Below are 17,988 nucleotides of genomic sequence, written 5' to 3' on the forward strand. Positions count from 1 at the left end.
GCTGGTCATACAATAAATTACTGTAGCTATAATATCTTTACAAAGCAAGTAAATATGCATTTCATACAATAAAACCGAATAATCTTTACATTACCGTAACATTTTATAAATCATCTTCAGTAGCACATCAAATAAATGATAAAAGTCAAACCTTCATTAAAGTGCTGATATCCACCGTAGAAACCCACAAAATATCATCAGTTGTGCTATTAAAAGTTATATGATTTAAAGTTCCCAGATGATCAAAGTACATGCCGAAAACACCAGGTGGCATTGTTCTAAGAAAGGTATATCTAACTACTCCTACAGAGAAAAAAAATTACATGTGCGTATCTTATGTTATTATTATAAACTCTATGACTTCACACAGAAGTATCTTCAAAGAGAACATTTCTTCTAATCAAATTGAGTTTGCTCTGTGTATTATTATTATTATTATTATTATTATTATTATTATTATTATTATTATTATTTATTTGTCTTGTATGCCGCCCACTCCCGGAGGACTCCGGGCGGCTCACAAAAGACAAAGGAAAGAGGGGGAACGAGACAAAGACAACATATTAAAAACAAAACCAACATTCACAATTTCTGTGGAGGTAGATGCTTCTCAGCTCCCCCCAGCCTGCTGGAACAGCCAGAACTTGGTGGCTTTGCGGAAGGCCGGGAGGGTAGTAAGGGTCCGGATCTCAGCAGGGAGCTCGTTCCAGAGGGCCGGAGCTACAACAGAGAAGGCCCTCCCCCGGGGAGTCGCCAGCCGACATTGGCTGGCAGATGGAATCTGGAGGAGACCCAACCTGTGCGATCTAATTGGTCTGAGAGAGGTAACCGGCAGGAGGCGGTCTCTCAGGTCCGATGCCATGTAGGGCAGGATACAAGATATTTGATTTAGAAAGAAGTGAATGCAAATGTTTAAAGCAATAGTTTCTAAAACCAATCTACATGTACAAAGTGCTTCACCAGCAAAAAAGGAGATTGGCAGTATTGATGGCTTCGTTTTGGAGTGGTTCGATATTTGTAAGTATTATAAGTACATATAAAATATATGTATTTTATAAAGTGCAATTTTGACAGGTTTTTGTCTTTAGATAGAAACTGCATAAAAAAATTAATGAATGAAAAACATTCAAGAGCCAATGGAAGATTGCACTGAATTTCTTCTATTCTAGCCAATAAGGACAGCGTGGAAAATCAACAACTGAGATGAATGTAAAGACACCGTAATTTCCAGGAAAAAAATGGATGACAGAGAAAATGTTATTAAATCACAGATTTTAATATATATTATCTCAATGCTTTGTTTGTTTGTTGTACATATCCTATTTTTAAATTACATCAGTCATAAAACTCTAAGCATAGCAAATATATATAGTACAATCACTTAAATAATAACGCCAGAACGATATGATACTACCAAATAACCAAATTGGAGGAATCTAGACTTGGGTTATTTTGTATTTAATAATTTTGAGGAATTAAATTTATATGCTGCCTATCTCACCTACTGCAGTGATTTTGGGTGTTATATAATAATATGATATAGTAGTATCTCTTATTTCCTTTGCTGCTCAGAATTTCAGTGGATAAATGTGAACAATCTTATAAACTTAATTAATATTGTAAAATAAAATAAAGACCAAATTAACAGGAAGAACTAAGCATAGGAAAGGGAACAAAAGAGATCTACACCTTTTCTACTTTGATCCTAATGAAAATCAATAATTCTGACTCTAACTCTGATCCCCTTCCCTGAAAGTTGCTATAATATTTAGAGAAACCAACCAAATACCAGAAACTAACAGAATGGTTGTTTCTGTTGCCAGGTCTTTCTCGAAACCTGTAACTCATTTTGCAAACAGCTGCCCAGGCACAGCAACTACCATGGTCTTTGTTAACTTGGGCAATGTCCAATCTCATATGAGATTCTTCTTCTGTTGACTCTTCATGGCCAATGGGTTGCGAATACTCTTAGTGTGGCTCCTCAGTTGAGACCTATCTGCTTGGGTGACTCTTCTGCTTTACTTTCTGATGATATACTTCCAGCATAGCTCTCAACCTTAGCAGAATACAGAAGCCCTTCCCCCATGACAAAGGGGTATCCATGTGGAGGGGATACATTCATACAGGAAGATTTTTATTGGCTAGGTGTCCAGTTTGATGACAGCATAGAGCCAACCTATACTGATCTTCAATTTTAAATTGGCTATAATTTAAAAAAAAACCTCTATCAGGCCTGCAGTCGTATTCCTTTTAGAATCTCTGGCCTGCCACATTGTCTCTCTCTCTCTCTCTTTCTTTAATATGCTGTTTCATTAGTGGAGAATTGGGAGGGAGTATAGTAAGGAGTACAATGTGTGTTGTCAAAATAAAACATTTCTTTCTAGAAGCCCAAGGTCACTCTTTGTCTCCGCACCTCTGCACCTGACCGGAAACAGATGGGTGAAAATGCCAGCGTGGCAATGGAAGATTGGACCATGTGATTGACTTGGGGGTGTGGGGACAAGATCATGAACTTTCAATTGGGTGTTTTATTATTCTATATGTTAATGGGGAAAGACAACAGTTTGCATCAGATCAGATTTTAAAAGCTTCACAATCCAAGAGTAATTTTAATTTTAAAAGAATTTCTTACCTGCTTTAGTGTAATAAATATTTGCCTTGTCCGAAACATAGACAATTCCCTGAGTGTAAACACATGAATCTGCCCTTATAATAGTCTCATTAGTCAGCCTAATCAATGGTACAAATGAGTTGCCTCCATCAAAAGAAGCCCATACCTGAAAAAAGTCAAAATTGGATATACTTTAAAATCACAATGACTTAAACTTTTTAATTACTTTGTTGGGACTCAGCAGGAATTTGTGGTTGGAGGAAAATTAAGAAATTAAGACCTTTTCTAAGAAAGCAACAAAGAAAAAATGTCCCAGAAGATGGCAGTGTAAAACTGTCTTAAAGAAAATGGAAAGATGCCGTCCAATTTAGTCAGCAGGAGTTCCCCTGATTCTAAAGCACTTTTAGATTTATTTCTTTCATATATTATCAAAAAGGATAAATGTAAGTTTACCGGTCCCTTCTTCAAAAAGACTAGTTTCACGATAAAGCTCTAGGACCATGAATGCAAAAAACTCGTTCAAAGTAGAATTATTGAGCAATTTAGAAGGAGATCTAAAAATAAATGTATGCTTGTAAAGGGTCCTGTATTGCCTGAGGAGAGTAACCAAGCAAATATATTTAGCAAGATAATAAAGACAAAACATAAAAACAATACCATAGAGAAAGAAAAACAAGAGACTCCAGACAAGACCAGCATGGTTGCACAAATAGTCTCTGACAAGCTGAGGGATAAAAAGGACAAATGAAAAAAAAAATGGAAAGAGGGGCCTATATCTAGAGAAGGAAACTAGTAAATAGCCTGAATCAGGAAAGCTAAGCTCAGAATGAACTAAGGCTTGCAACAAATGCCAAAAATAACAAAAAGTTTGTTTCAAATATGTAAGGAATAAGAAAAAACAACCTCAGGAAAATGGTTGGGCCACTAATGGAAGAAGATGGCAAGAAAGTGACAGGAGGGAGGAAGAGAACTCCTTCATTCTTTCTTTGCATCTGTCTTTAGACAAAAGAAAAATAGAGCCAACCTATCAAAAACAGCATTGTGTGGAAAACAGAACAGGAATGCAGATCGAAGTAGACAAGGAATTGATAAGAGAACACCTATCTACTTTGGATGAGTTCAAATATCTGGAACTAGGTAGTTTACATCCCAGATTGCTGAAGGACCTGGGAGATATGATCTTGGAACCCCTGAGTGAAATCTTTCAGAGATCCTGGAGCCAGAAGATTGGAAAATGCTGGTGTGGTTCCAATCTTCAAAAAGGGGTGGGGGGGAAATGTATCCAGGAAACTACAGACCATTCAGCTTAAAATGAAGACCTAAGAAAATCCTGGAAAAGATAATCAAGTAGCGGATTTATGAGCCTCTAGAAAGGAACAAGGAGAACTGGAAGTCAGAATGGGTTTTGACTGAAGTATTGATTTAAGGAAGTTTTGAAATGTTTCAGTGAAGACACTTTTGGCCTGGATGATTGAGTCTTCATTGGCATACTTCAAGCCACTCTGTGGAGAAACACCTAAAATTGGTTTGCAAGAATTGGTGCATTCCAATAACTCTCTGCCTAACTAATTTGATCTGACTGATAAAGTTGCTTGGATGAGCAATGAAAAATCTCAGATTAACAAAGTTTGGTTCAGTTGCCTTGATTCAACCTTTGGACATGAAGTTTTGAAATGCACTATGGGTTCAGAGGGACTCAGATTAATTCTTTTGAAGTTAATTGAATTATTTCCCCTGGAAAAGAATGTTGGTCTTACCTGAACGTGTCTTTTAGGTGATGTGGAGGGAGGGGTCACGGCAGGGTTTTATCACAGCCTGATTGGTCCGTTAGACTGAGAGAAAACTTCTTAGCCTTCAGCTATCCCATTGGCTCCCAGTTTCCTCGATGGCGAACAGTGTCCTTATCTGTGAACAAAACACACAGAGACCCAGGAGAGACCTCCTGGCCCTCCCCTGGACCCTAACTCAACTAGCTAGGGTGGGAACGTGATCCCTATTTTAGTGGTCTTGCGTGCCTTGTGAAGCAAGGTCTTGAACGCTGTGGGTGGAAGAAGGTTAGAAGATGGGGAATCCAGAGCAGAGTCCTCATCCTCGGAGAACCCCATATCATTTCGGTTTCCATCACCCCACGTGGAACCCTCGCTAACTAGGGAAGGAGAGACATCCCTGGACCGAGACCTTGACGAGTAATGAGACTTGGCATGGTAAGAAGGTTTATCTCTCTGCACAATGCCACGAGATATGGCAGTTGAGATCAACCTCTTGATACTCTCTGGGAGGCGTTCTAGATCCTCCATGTCCTGATAGGGATCTGGATCACGTTGATGAGACCCAGGGCGGACGCCTCTAGAGGAACCCTCCAAGGGATCTTCAGGTGCATGTACCTGAGGTAGAGGGGACCCTGGCAGGGAGTAAGGGGACCCCTCCCTCCTAAAACTGATGTAGGATCTGGAAGGGGAAGCTGATGGGGAGGAAGGACTGAAGCGACCCCAAGGAGAAGGTGAGTGTCGTGGATCGGGCCCTACTGGGGACCAAGACCTGGATCGGGGCCTGCTGGATTGGGCCTGTTTCTCTGCCCTAGCAATTGTCTTCTCCAAGGCCTTTTCCCTACTAAGCTCATCCTTTTCAGCCACTCTGGATGGTCTTGTGCTAGCCAGTGGCTTAGGTGCAGTAGACCGGGACCTGGGTTGGTCTGGCGCAGTAGACCGGGACCTGGGTTGGTCTGGGAGGCTCTCCATGCTCACGAAGGTTAGGCTGGCCTCCACTGGCAGAAAGTCAGCCCTGGCAGCCATTTTGTGGCACTCACTCGTTAGTAGACCGGGGCCTCTCTGCAAGGCTTGCTGATGTGTTCAGGCAGATGCATAGGTGCAGTAGACCGGGACCTAAGTCGGTTTGGTACAGTAGACCAGGACCTGCGAGGTGCGTTTGGGCTAGGCCACGTGTCAATTTCAAAATGGCCACCAGAGCTCCATCGGATTTTTTTTTTAAATGCTCCGCTTCGCTGCCACGTGAAAGGGCTAGCCGCTGGTGGCTCACTAAAGCCTCCACGAGCTTCTGAGGACTCGGAGGGAGCCTGCAACGAAGGAGTGGCTGGAAATTCTCTGTTAGGCTTGGTTGGGTTGCTGGTAAGCTTGAGGACGTTGCGTCAGCGGGCACGATGCACTCGGCGCCCCCTTGCCTCTTTCGTGCCAAAAAGCCTCCAAATCGAGCCGCCCGTGTTGTGGGCTCTTCCGCCCCTGGCACCCTCGACAATGGCCCTGGGGATCAGCACAGGGAGCCTGGCCCACGGAGGGAAAGAGGAGCTGCCCTACGGGCCTCCCCCACCGTTTTAGGGCAGTCCTATCTGGGCACAGCCAAATTTGCTCAATTTAAGCAATTTAGACAATTTAGAATAGCCAATAACACAAATTAAAGCAAGGAATTGTAGAAATCTCACTAGTAAAAATATTTCCTGCCTAGAGAGCCAAATCAACAGTCCTAGGACCAGAAAGACTGAGAGGAAACTGGGAGCCAATGGGATAGGCTGTGATAAAACCCTGCCGTGACCCCTCCCTTTACATCACCGGAAAACTGTCTATGTTTACATTTGGGAACAAACATAATTAATAAGATGGGTTTGAAGGTTGTCCACAAAAGGACAGATGGATTCCACCAGATGGAAACAAATAGTAGATTTGATGAGAATTACTGGATTATTATTGGATTCAGAAAATTATTTAAGAAAAACATACATAAAGTCAGAGGTGGGTTGCTCCTGTTTCAGCCTGGTATTTTTGCCTGGGTCGCAGAACTGGCGGTGACCCAGACATGCCACGCCCCTTAATCGGTTTCCTCACCATGTTTTGTTGCATGCGCATTTTACTGCAAATTGTTCTGTGCAAGCACATAACACGTGTGAAGTGAACTAGTAGTAAAACTGGCAGCAACCCACCCCTGCATAAAGTATATTACAATCATTTTAATATAAGAGTTCAATCCATAGTATTCACATTATCACATGTCCACTAAAAATTATTAAATCAGATATCTGCATCACTTAGAATCATAAGAATACCAACACAATGTTTCTTCCCTTGTTTTGAAGAAACACGTATCCTACACCAGTAGTTCTACACACAGTTGAAAAGTGTCCTGCTGCACCATCTTGAAAATACATTTTGCAACTTCTTTTAAAACTTTTTTTTAAATTGTATTTGTCTCAGCTGCAGAAGAATAACTGGATTTATAAATGGCCCAAGGTTCCAAATGGCATCAGGATGTAATCTCTCTTTGTTTTCTGACACTCTTTGTTCTGTTCATGTATCCCTATATTTCTTTCCCCCAAAAGCAACAATTAAAAGAATTAATAGTCGAAATTGTCAGTTTCACGTGTCTCCCATTTTACACACCTCGTTTCCATAAGCATATGCAATATGGCTTCCTTGATGAAAAAATAATCCAGTTGGTACAAAAGTCTTTGATGGAAATATGAAAGGAGGAAACTTGGTTTTTTTATTCAATGCACCACCATCTGTTAATTTATGCACAGATACAAGTTTTTGGTCCTGGGAAGAAAAGGAAAAAAATATTAAATTTTGTACCTTATCAAAGGCACAGAATGAACTAACAATAACGACATGTAACTTAGCAAGTAAATTTGCCAGTGGAATGGCATTCTTCTGAGCTTATGAGGCCATTATAAGAAACTGGAATTTTTGTTAGTACTCAGAAAGCTAGAATTGGAGTGTGGGCATGGAGAGAGAGGAACACAGAGAATAAAAAGTAAAGTAAAGTTCTAGATTGCTTCAGAATCCGTATGTTATCCCATTGTTGTTCCATGTATTAAAACACAATTGAAAAATCTTGATCAAATCATTTTAATACTAAGCACACTTTTTAAAACTGCATGATGAAGAGAAGGGAAGAGAAGAATAGCAACAAAGTATACATATATAGAACTAGTAATTGAAAAAGAACCATTTCTAATATTCTTACCTTTTGCGATAATAGCGCTATACCAGTATTCTGCTCATAATCAACAACAAAAGAAACTACCCGTCTAGAAATATGCTTTTCAGCTTGGGATTTATATGGTAAGCAACTGTGCCATTTTGTAAACGAATCATTGCTATAGAAGCAGGTGGATTCCTGTAAAAGCATGAGAAAGATAAATATAAAAGTGCAAGATATTAAACTGTTAATATATCTAGAAATATATTATATTCTTGACTTAAATGGGCTGCCAAATAATCTGCTCAGCATATTAAAACAAACCAGAAAGAAAGGGATCGAGGCCAAGAGTCCAAGCTTCCAATCAGAATGAGCTTCTGAAATGCACTGGGACCCTGTATCGATTTTCTGGTTAAAATTATTCCTCTCGCCATTCATCCCCCAACTTCTGCTTGTTCCCATACAGCCTTGGGTACAAAAACCAGATGATGGCATTTCTAATTGGAAAATACCTGTACATATAAAAACCTTTAAAAAAAAAAGTATGGTTGTCTCTAAAAAGCAGATGAAGAAAACAGAAACAAAACTGAATTCACAAAAGGCCAAGTATCCCTCTCTGGGAATACACATATTATATTCAGCTATATTGGAGGTTTTCTAATTGTGTGAACAACTTGTGATTGGCAAATAATGTTTATAGATTAGAATTGCATATGGAGGCAGTCAATGAGGGCTAATAATATTGGGAATACAATTGATATGTTAATGCAAGTATAAACTTTTGAGCATGTCTGCTTTCCTCACTTCACCCCTATTTGGTGCACTGCTTAATATGTTCGACTTGTTTTGAGATTTGATAGAACTTTCATGTTCCCATCTCTTCTGTCTGAGTATTCTTGCTAACATCTCATAACGTAATTTATAGTTTAGTAAATAGGGTAGATTTTAGTAAATAGTTGTAAGTCCTCGACTTACAACAGTTCATTTAATGACCGTTCAAAGTTACAATGGCAGTGAAAACTGTGACATGACTGTTTTTCACAATTACGGCTTTTGCAGCATCTCCATGACTATGTCATCAAAATTCACATGCTTGGCAACTGGTTGATATTTATAACTGCTGCTGTGTCCCAAGGTCACATGATCTCCTTTTGCAACTTTGTCACAAGCAAAGTCAATGGGGAAGCCAGATTCCCTTAACAAACATGTTACTAACTTATCAACTGAAGTGATTTACTTAACAACTGAGGTAAGAAAGGTCGTTAAATAGGGCAAAATTCACTTAACACATTTTACTTAGTAACATAAATTTAATGTTCAATTGTGGTCGTAAGTTGAGGACTACCTGTAATTTAGTGTGTGTGTGTGTGTGTGTGTGTGTGTGTGTGTGTGTGCGTGCTGTGGCCAATGTTCCCTCTAATTTTTTTTCAGTGTGTGCGGAAAAGTATAGTATTTGAGCAGCACATTTTCATGCTTGAGCACCTGAATTTTTTTCACAGATGTTTCACAGAGCAATTTATTTATAGAATCGGAATTGGAATGGAGAAAAATGGTTTTGTGTGTGTGTGTGTGTGTGTGTGTGTCTGTTTGAGTGAGCGACGGATCCGGTAAGGGAACTGCGCCTATTTAAGAAAGAAGGTAAATTATTGCAAACATGATCAATCGAAGGTAAGTATGGGGACAGGTTGGGCAGTAGAGAGAAAGTGATAAAAGAGTGGGAGAGAGGAAGAAAAAAAGAGGGAAGAGAGACAGAAAGAGACAGAGAAGGAGAAAGTGACAGAAGAATGGAAAAGAAGGAGAAAGAGAAGAGAAAGAAAGAGAAAGAGGATGAGAGAGACAGAGAGAGAAGAGTGGAAGAGGAAAGAGTAAGAGAGAACATCTCATTTCAACCCTGAGGTGCAAATATTCTCTTTGGTTGGTAATTTTATTTGTCCATTTACTATCCAATACTCTCATTTCTCCTTAAGTTCATCAAGAATTCCCTTCTTTTTATTGGATTTATCACAATACCATGAGCACAACTTTTTCAGCACAGCTTTACAGCTATTTAAAATACATAGTAATTTAGGTCAGGTTTTCAGAACATTAGTCTATTTATAAGTCACTAAGTGCAAAGAAACAGAATTCAGAAAGTTGGCTTCCCTTTTTGTAATTGCCTATTGCCTGCTTAATTTTCTACCTACATTTTTGATAACTGATATTCACTCTTGACCCAAGAAGCCCATCGTAGAAAGAAACCCTCCCTATGACCTTTGTTGGGTTTCCATGGAATGAAGTTTGATCTTTTTCTCAACCATACAATAGCATATTCTTTCTAAGGAGGATATAATCAAGATAGTCCATAATTGCCTATCAATCTAACAGGCGATTGACAGTCTCTTTATATTTCAACTCTAACTCTTTCAGTCTTAGAGGTTTGGGGAGGAGAAATCCAAAAATTCTTTTAAAGAGGAAAAAAATGCTTGCACAATTGCATCCATGGAGACATGTATATATAAACAATGCAGAGAGAAACAAACTTAACAAAGTGCTAAGCCTGCCGAGAGAGAGAGAGAGAGAGAGAGAGAGAGAGAGAGAGAGAGAGAGAGAGAGAGAGAGAGAATCCCTCCTTCCTTCAGCCCAACACTCTTGCTGGCTTCCCGGCCAGATGAGAGGGACTGCAGAGGGTCTCCTCGAGTCTAGGGCAGCGAGCCATTCGATGGGAAACTTGCCTCTTGGAAGGACTGACCTGGCTTGGCTCCCGCTTTCAATCTGCCGCCCAACGACCGAACAGAGAATCGAGGCAGGAGAGACGAAGCGGGAGCCAAGTGGGTCATTCCTTCCAAGAGGCAATTTTCCCATCAAATGACTTGCTGCCCTAGACTCGAGGAGACTCTCTGCAGTCCCTCTCGCCTGGCCAGAATGCCAGCGAGAGTGCTGGGCTGAAGGAAGGAGGGATACACACACTCGCGTTCTCCCCCTCCCGCCCTCCCTCTCTCTCTCTCTCTCTCTCAAATGGCAAATCCGAGCAGCCGCTGCTGGGAGCCCATCCCATGCCTTCTCCCAACCCCCACACCCCTTCTCTCAGCTACTTTCTGCCTTGTGGACCTAGAACAGATTTCTGTCTCCAGGCTGGCTCTCCTCTCCCATTATCGTGGAAGGCATCTCACAAAAACCACTGGGTGGCCATTGGAAACTGCTGCGCGGTGTTTTGTTGCCACGTGCGCGGCCGCGCACCAGCGCAGCTTAGAGGAAACATTGGTTGTGGCCCAGCAGGAGCCGTTGGAGTTGCCACCAGACTCCGACAGCGAGGGGCCCTATGAGTCGGCTCTGGAGGATGTGGAGGACCCTGGACAGGGTTCCAACTCTGAGCAGGGCGCAGAGAGGCTGGTTGGCCACCAGAAGGCGCCTGAGCCTTGGACCAGTGGGAGGAGACAAGGGAGCATGAGCCTGGGTCCAGCAGTGAGTTATTCCTGGATGCCTAGCACCGAAGAGCTAATAGGCATCAGGAACAGTTGCGCAGTTACAGGAGATAATTGCACTCAGCTGGTGGTCATTAGGCTCCTCTCCAGACTATAAAAAGACTACTTGTGCACACGCCCCTCTTTGCAGAAGTCAACGCATTGACTAAAAGTTTTGTAACTACCTTGGCAGGCTGGATTGCTGCCAAGGTTTGTCTGAGTTGCTGCCAGGGTCCTTATCTATTTCTTATGCTTGGTTTCAGCCACCGAGGTTTTGGTTTCTTGCTATTAAAGTACATTCCACTTAAGCTTGTCTCGGCAGGGGGGGGTCAGAACACACACACACACACACACTCACACACACATCCCTTGTTCTGTCCCTCCCCTCCCCCCCTCTCTCCCCCCCCTCTCCTTTTTCTTTCTTTCCTTCCTTCCCACATAGCATCAAACCTTCTCTCCAGCAGTGGCAGAAATGACTCTGCATGGTTATCAATTACTAAAATTGGATTTTTATGGACATTGTGCTCAATCCTCTGTATGATGTTCCTGGGTCAGCTTCTATATTGAACAAAATAGAGGAAGCTATGATAAAAATGGTCATTATTTGTCTTACCTGACTCAATGACTTATCTTTGTTGAATGTGAGGCTGACATAATCCACTAGAAGAAAAACGAAGTGCATTCAATTGCTTACATTGCTAAAGTACAAAGATGTACATATCTAGTTACATGTGAACAATTGTACAAAAAGGTAGCTTCTTTCTTTTAAAAAGCAATGTAGCACAAATTGACATGACTTTCTGTTTTTAGAAATCTTTTGATGAGTAATTCACTTTTGATTAGTCACCCAGAGTCACGTTATAGGGAAGATGGACAGCATAAACATTTAATAAATAAAATTATCAGTAGCGTTGTAGCATTTTCATACTCCATACTTTTTAGCATCAAATATAAATTATTAACGTATAATGTATAATGAACTAAAATATTTGGCAGAAAAGCTTTCCTAGACTGTACTAAACATTTAAATTAGGTTAATGGGATCGTATCTGTGGCTATTATATATTTTGTTGCGTAAAACTTTCTGAAAAAGTTTGAAGTGTGTTATATACTAGTCTCTCCTTCAAATAAGAGATGAAAGCATCATAAACTTCCATGACTGGGAGTGACCTTGAATTTGGATCTGTCCAACACTTTAATATTATAACTAAATATTGTGTATGAAATATTCTATAGAAAGAAAGGTTTACATCCATTATAAGTATCATTATTAAATAAAGTAAAGCATTTTGTTGCTCTTTTGGTTTAGGAAACCAAACTTGTGAATAAGAAATTTTCTTTTTTTTTCCTATGTGGGGTCAAAATATTTTACATTGTGGTACTCTATTCCAAGTATTGCAACTTTACTGGGCTTATATTAATACTGAGGTTATACTGGGATATAAAATGTGAGGCCAGAGGATTATCAGCATCTTCATGGTAGTACTTAGGGCCCCTTCCATTTTTTTTTTCAATTATAGGGGGAATTCAGGAGCATAATATTTGCTTCAACTCAGTGGTGGGTTGCCAATTTTTTTTTACTACCGGTTCGCTCGTGGACGAATGTGACACTTCTGCGCATGCGCAGAAGCGTCCAGGCCGGTGGACGGAGCATCCCATCGCCGCTACTACCGATTCACCCAATCTGGGCCTAACCGGGAGGAACCCACCTCTGCTTCAACCCTGCTCAAGTTTTAACACCTCAACATTGCCCTCTTGCAAAATAAATTCTATCCACTTTTGGAACTTTGGGGATTACTCTAATCCCAGTTTTTTTCTTCTTAATGACAACATGCTAACAAGTCACATTGGCCTAGTAGATAAAAATAACAAGTTTTTGTAGTAGACAAAAATACTAAGATAAAAAATGCTAAATTTATATAATTACAGTTCATAGCTGTGGGGTCCTGCTTTGCGCTAAGATAATTTGAAGTTCTGTCCTTAAACTCAACTATGTGTGAGTTTACTGTTCATTCTTTAATGGACTTAACAAAAGATTGGGTATTTGATTGACTTTGGCCAACTGTTGTGGACCTGAATGTTCCAATATGGTTTAAAGTCGAACTATCATTGATCTTAAAACACACACCTGTTAACTCTTAATGTGAATTTAAACTTTTTATACTGCTACCTTAATTAACTGCATACTTACAATTTTAGCATTTTATTTTGAGATAATATGAATACTCACTATTAGTTTTGTAAAGATTAAATAGAACTCTTGAGGGGATCAGATCTAAGAACTTTTACACAAATGATATGATATGGCCTTGATAACCTCATGAAATTCTTATTAGTAGGTTCAGCTATAGTGTCTTTATTACTAAACCTTACAAAGTTGTAGACATATATCATGGCAATCACTTAAAAAGCACCGATAATTTATAAAATAATTCTCATTTACTATTTTGGACATACCTTTGTGCATCACACATTTTACTGCTGGAAAATCTGGTTTTCTTACCTTCATGGGCTTCTCTGTTAGCTAAACACTGAAGATTATACCAGATTTTTGCTTCATAATAATCAGCCTGTGGAAATCAAAATGTGAAATGAATACTTAACATATAAATTGGAACATGATGTATGTAAGTATTATATATGATTGGACCCACTTCATCTGAATTTCATTTTCCTTCTGCCACAAGTGAAACGGAGGAAGATAGATGTTAGGATTATCAAATGCCAGCAAGGTTAGATGACACCCCAGGATCTCTAGTTGCAGTTCTGGTGACAACGGCAATTAACAACAGAGACCATCACTATAACCTTATTATGGAAGAGTAAATCCAGTAATTCAAGAATAAAATGGAATTAACCAATCATGGTTAATAAAAAGAAGCCTGTAGGCCATATAATAAGAAATACATTCACAGAACCTACTTGATGCTACTTAGATATTTGACTCTTACTAGGGATTAAAAAAAGTTTACTCTTAAATGATGGGAATTGGGAACATTACTTGTACATACGTATGTCACAAACTACAATATAAAACAGGGCTATCAAGTTTAAAAAATCTTGTCCAACACCCAGAAATCTCTAAACTCTTTGCTTTTGTTCAAGGGTTACTACTATATCCTCATTTTATGTCAGTAACAGACATAACTCCACAGATGGCAACAACACTTGTAACCAACATAATCTTGACACCAAATGCCTACAAATTGCTAGCTCATTATCCCTCCCAAATCATTCATGCAACCACTGTAATCTTTAAATAGGAGAGTGACTATAGCAGATACAATGTCCTTGTGACCAGTAGGCCTTGAGGTGCTACTGGATTTTGACCCTCAGCAATAATATGTTCTGCAACATAAACCTGCTGAAGGGTGGGATAAAGCAGGCAAGACTGGAAATATATCAAGAGAAGGAGAGACATTAACTGGCATCTTAAATTTTATTAGAACATTGCCTGTTCATTTCTTGTCTGAATCATGATCAATTCTGTATTAAGAATATCAAACTTGCCCAGCAACAATATGGCTTCACAAAAGTTATTTAATAGAATCATAAAATCATAGAATTGGAAGGAACCTTGGAAGTCTTCTAGACCAACTCCTTGCCCAAGGCAGGAGTCTTCATACCATCTCAGACAAATGGTTGTTCAATCATTTCTTGAAAACCTCCAACAATGGAGCACCCACAACTCTGAGAGACAAGCTGTGCTATTGATTGATCATTCTCACTGTCAGAAACTTTCTCCTTGGAAGACTGATATCAGGTCTCCAGTCTTATCTTTGTGAAGCTAAATGTATATACAGTAATTGCTTTAGCCATTCTTCATAGGATTTAGTTTCCAGACTCCTTGCCATCTTTGTTGTTCTCTGTACTCTTCCTAGGGCTTTTTTTGTATTGCAGTGATCAGAACTGGAGTCACTATTCCAAATGTTGCTCACAAGTGCCATATAGAACAGTACAGCAGTGTTAAGCAAAGTACTGAATCCTGTATCTTTGCAATTCCTCCCACTTTTGTGTTAACTGCAAATTTGACAAGTGCCCCTTCAATCCTCTCATCTAGGTCATTTATTAAGAAGTTGGTCTCAAGAAACAACCCTGGGGAACCCCTCTGCATAATTCCCTCCAAGTATATGTAGTTGTATTAAGGACCACATGCTGAGTGTGGTTGGTCAGCCAACTACAAATCCATCAGGTAATGATACTGTCTATCCCATATTGTTCTGTCTTACCAAGAAGTAGGCTGAAAACTAAGTATACTGCATTTCATAATTTGGTTGTATATTCTAATGTATCATTTTGAAGACCCTTCCTTCCTCTCTTTTCTTTTTCTTTTAAAAGAAAGATGTTGAAAGCAAGTACTTAGAGAAGTCAGAAGCTGCCTGGCCTGAAGAATATAAAATATAGGATTGATTTGATTGTTAATTTTAATTTAATTTTTAAAATTTTATAGTAAATATCAATTGGGTTGTTTGGATACTTTATTTAATGTCCCTTTTAATTTTTGTAATATGTGTTTTCTTTTATGTTGTACGCAGCCCTGAGTCCTTGGGAGAAGGGTGGCATATAAATCCAATAAACCTCTAAACCTCTTTCAAGTGTTTGTGATTATGTTGTGAAATAGCATGTCAAATAATTGAATGTTATGAGTATGACCGTAGCAAAAATATTAGCAATTTCTCACCGTTTCAAAGCCACATAAAGATGGTTTGTTGAACTGGAAGAAAGAAAAGGTAAAATGAAAAAGCAGAAATGTATGGAGAAATTAAAACTTCTAAAGCTTGCAAAGCAAGTGCAGAAATATATTATATATTATATTACATATTCACCTAAGAGCCGAAATGGCGCAGTGGTTAGAGTGCAGTACTGCAGGCTACTTCTGCTGACTGCTGACTGACTGCAATTTGGCAATTGAATCTCACCAGGCTCAAGGTTGACTCAGCCTTCCATCCTTGCGAAGTCGGTAAAATGAGCACCCAAATTTTGGGGGCAATATGCTGACTTTGTAAACCACTTAGAGAGGGCTGTAAAGCACTGTAAAGCAGTATATAAGTCTAAGTGCTATTGCTAATACATAGACCACCTCGATACAGTGCTGTGTCCTAATATTATACATTTCTCCTGAGTTTGTATTAGCATTTAATTGCCAAATATTTCAGGCATGGGGACTTGGTTTAATTGAGGAATTTGGCTGCTGGAATTGCAAAGGAGGGCAGTTACATCATCATTCTTAGGTTTCTACTCTCAAATGTTTATACACATTTGTTGTAGATTCTTTGTGGTTTTTTTCCACCACCACAACTGCTTATCTATCCAGTTAACCTTGTTAATTTTTTTCAGTTAAATCTTTTCTACTTTCTTAGAATGACTGCCACAGATAGCAGTCCAACATAGGAATTCTTACTTCTCCTGTGTGCTGCTTGGGGAATCCAAGCATGGGTTAACTTTGTCCATTAGCCTAGAGACTGAGTTATGCAAATTGGTGACCACGCCTCCTCTGACTGGTAAGGTCAGTTTTTTTACTCAGTCCAGCCAGACGAGACGTATACCAATTTTCTCTCCAGTCTTCTGAGATAAAGTTGCCTTTATTTGGATTTTCAAGTGATGTGTGTGAGTGTTTTCTTATTACATGTAAGGAGAGGTGGCAGTTCGCTGTCTGCCGGTTTTCCTGACTGCCTGGATTCGTGGCAGGCATTGCTGGCTCTTACAGCCACTGCATTTGGGCTTGGAACTAGCCTGGATCATTGGATGGGAGGTTTGGCGCTGGGCTTAGCGCCCGTTCTACCCTATGTGCTTGCCATTTGGGCTTCGCGATAAGGTTTGTAGCCGATGGCTTGTTGCTGTGCCTGCAGCCTTTGCCAACCGAATCGGAGGACCGGAAATGCCCCCCGTTCGTGGAGCGGTTGCTCCGGGAGGAACCAGCCACATTCGCCCGCTGTTTGCGGCACGGTTTGCCTGGCTACATTGTTGCTGGGAGTGACAGGATCGTACAGCGCTGCCGCCGGCTTCTCTTCCTGCGGGGGAGTCTCGGACCGGCTTGCCATCTAACGGCTGGTTTGAATTTTGGCGCTTGAATTGCGCCCGCCATTTTGGAGCCGTTTCCGACGCATGCGCCCTAGGCCTTTGGGATGGGGCGTTGGTCTCTTCGCGCCGGGAAGGCTGCTGAGTCATCGCCCCTCCCACTTCCCTCACTTCGAGCTTGATCGCCTGGTGAGAGGATCGCGCTGCCGCTGCCTTTGTTAACCATGAGGCTGCAGTTCTTGCACAGTAAACTGGGGCCTTTTTGTATTATTTGAGTCTTTTTACTTCTTAAAGTTACAATGGCCGATCAATCCACCTCAGGGGGTACTGTAGAGTCATCTACTGAGGCCCAGCAGTCTGCCCAAACGGGGATTAGTTCGAGTCCTGGTAGGGCTGCATCTAGAGCCACTAGCCAGAGGCCCAGGGAGGCATCTGGGGCTCCGGATAAAGGCCATAAAAAGAAAGATAAATCAAAGAACGTTTCTAAGGCTTCTGGGGAAGGTAGAGTTTCTCCTTCCATGCTAGTTTCTCAGCGTATTTCTCCAGCTCCTATTCCATCACCTGCAGGACACCAGGCCTGGTCTCCTGATTGCCCACTGCCCGTTATTCCGGAGGCTGAGGTGGGGGGGTTGGGGATCCAACTTCCCCCAGTTGTTGCTGAAGCCCAGGCTACCTCAGCTTACTTGATGCCCTGTGCTGGGCCCTCCGCCACCTTTACTCCCACTGCTGCAGGCCTCAGGCCTATAGAAGCCTATGATCAGGGTTTTTCCCCAGATCTTTACCAGATGATTTCTGCAGCTACGGAATTGATCCGTAGAAACCAACCCCCTGTGACTACCAGTGCCCCTAGTGGGCCTAGTCTTCAGGACCCACAGATGGATCTTCCCGATATTACAGCTGGGTCTTCTTTGCCTCTTCCTTCTACTTACAGCGAGGATTCAGCATTAGTGGAGGAAGGGGAATTGATTGATAGGGAGTTCTCTGATGATG

General features: G+C 40.7%; 1 protein-coding gene across 1 annotated transcript in view; it reads right to left on the reverse strand.

The window, feature by feature from the left end:
- Positions 1 to 17,988, reverse strand: part of LOC148049746 (cation channel sperm-associated auxiliary subunit beta-like) — a 110,360-nt gene that overhangs the window by 51,722 nt on the left and 40,650 nt on the right. Inside the window, exons 13-19 of the mRNA XM_087704634.1 lie at positions 15,662 to 15,694; positions 13,484 to 13,550; positions 11,594 to 11,640; positions 7,586 to 7,738; positions 7,000 to 7,155; positions 2,633 to 2,777; positions 152 to 303 (exon numbers count right to left, since the gene is read on the reverse strand). Coding sequence (XP_087560760.1) covers positions 152 to 303; positions 2,633 to 2,777; positions 7,000 to 7,155; positions 7,586 to 7,738; positions 11,594 to 11,640; positions 13,484 to 13,550; positions 15,662 to 15,694 — 753 coding nt within the window. The remainder of the gene's footprint in view (positions 1 to 151; positions 304 to 2,632; positions 2,778 to 6,999; positions 7,156 to 7,585; positions 7,739 to 11,593; positions 11,641 to 13,483; positions 13,551 to 15,661; positions 15,695 to 17,988) is intronic.

This window comes from Thamnophis sirtalis, unplaced genomic scaffold, assembly GCF_051295495.1.
Source record: "Thamnophis sirtalis isolate CommonGarterSnake01/CBP01778 unplaced genomic scaffold, rThaSir2_p1.2 scaffold_1, whole genome shotgun sequence".
In the NCBI taxonomy this organism is placed as follows: Eukaryota; Metazoa; Chordata; class Lepidosauria; order Squamata; family Natricidae; genus Thamnophis; species Thamnophis sirtalis.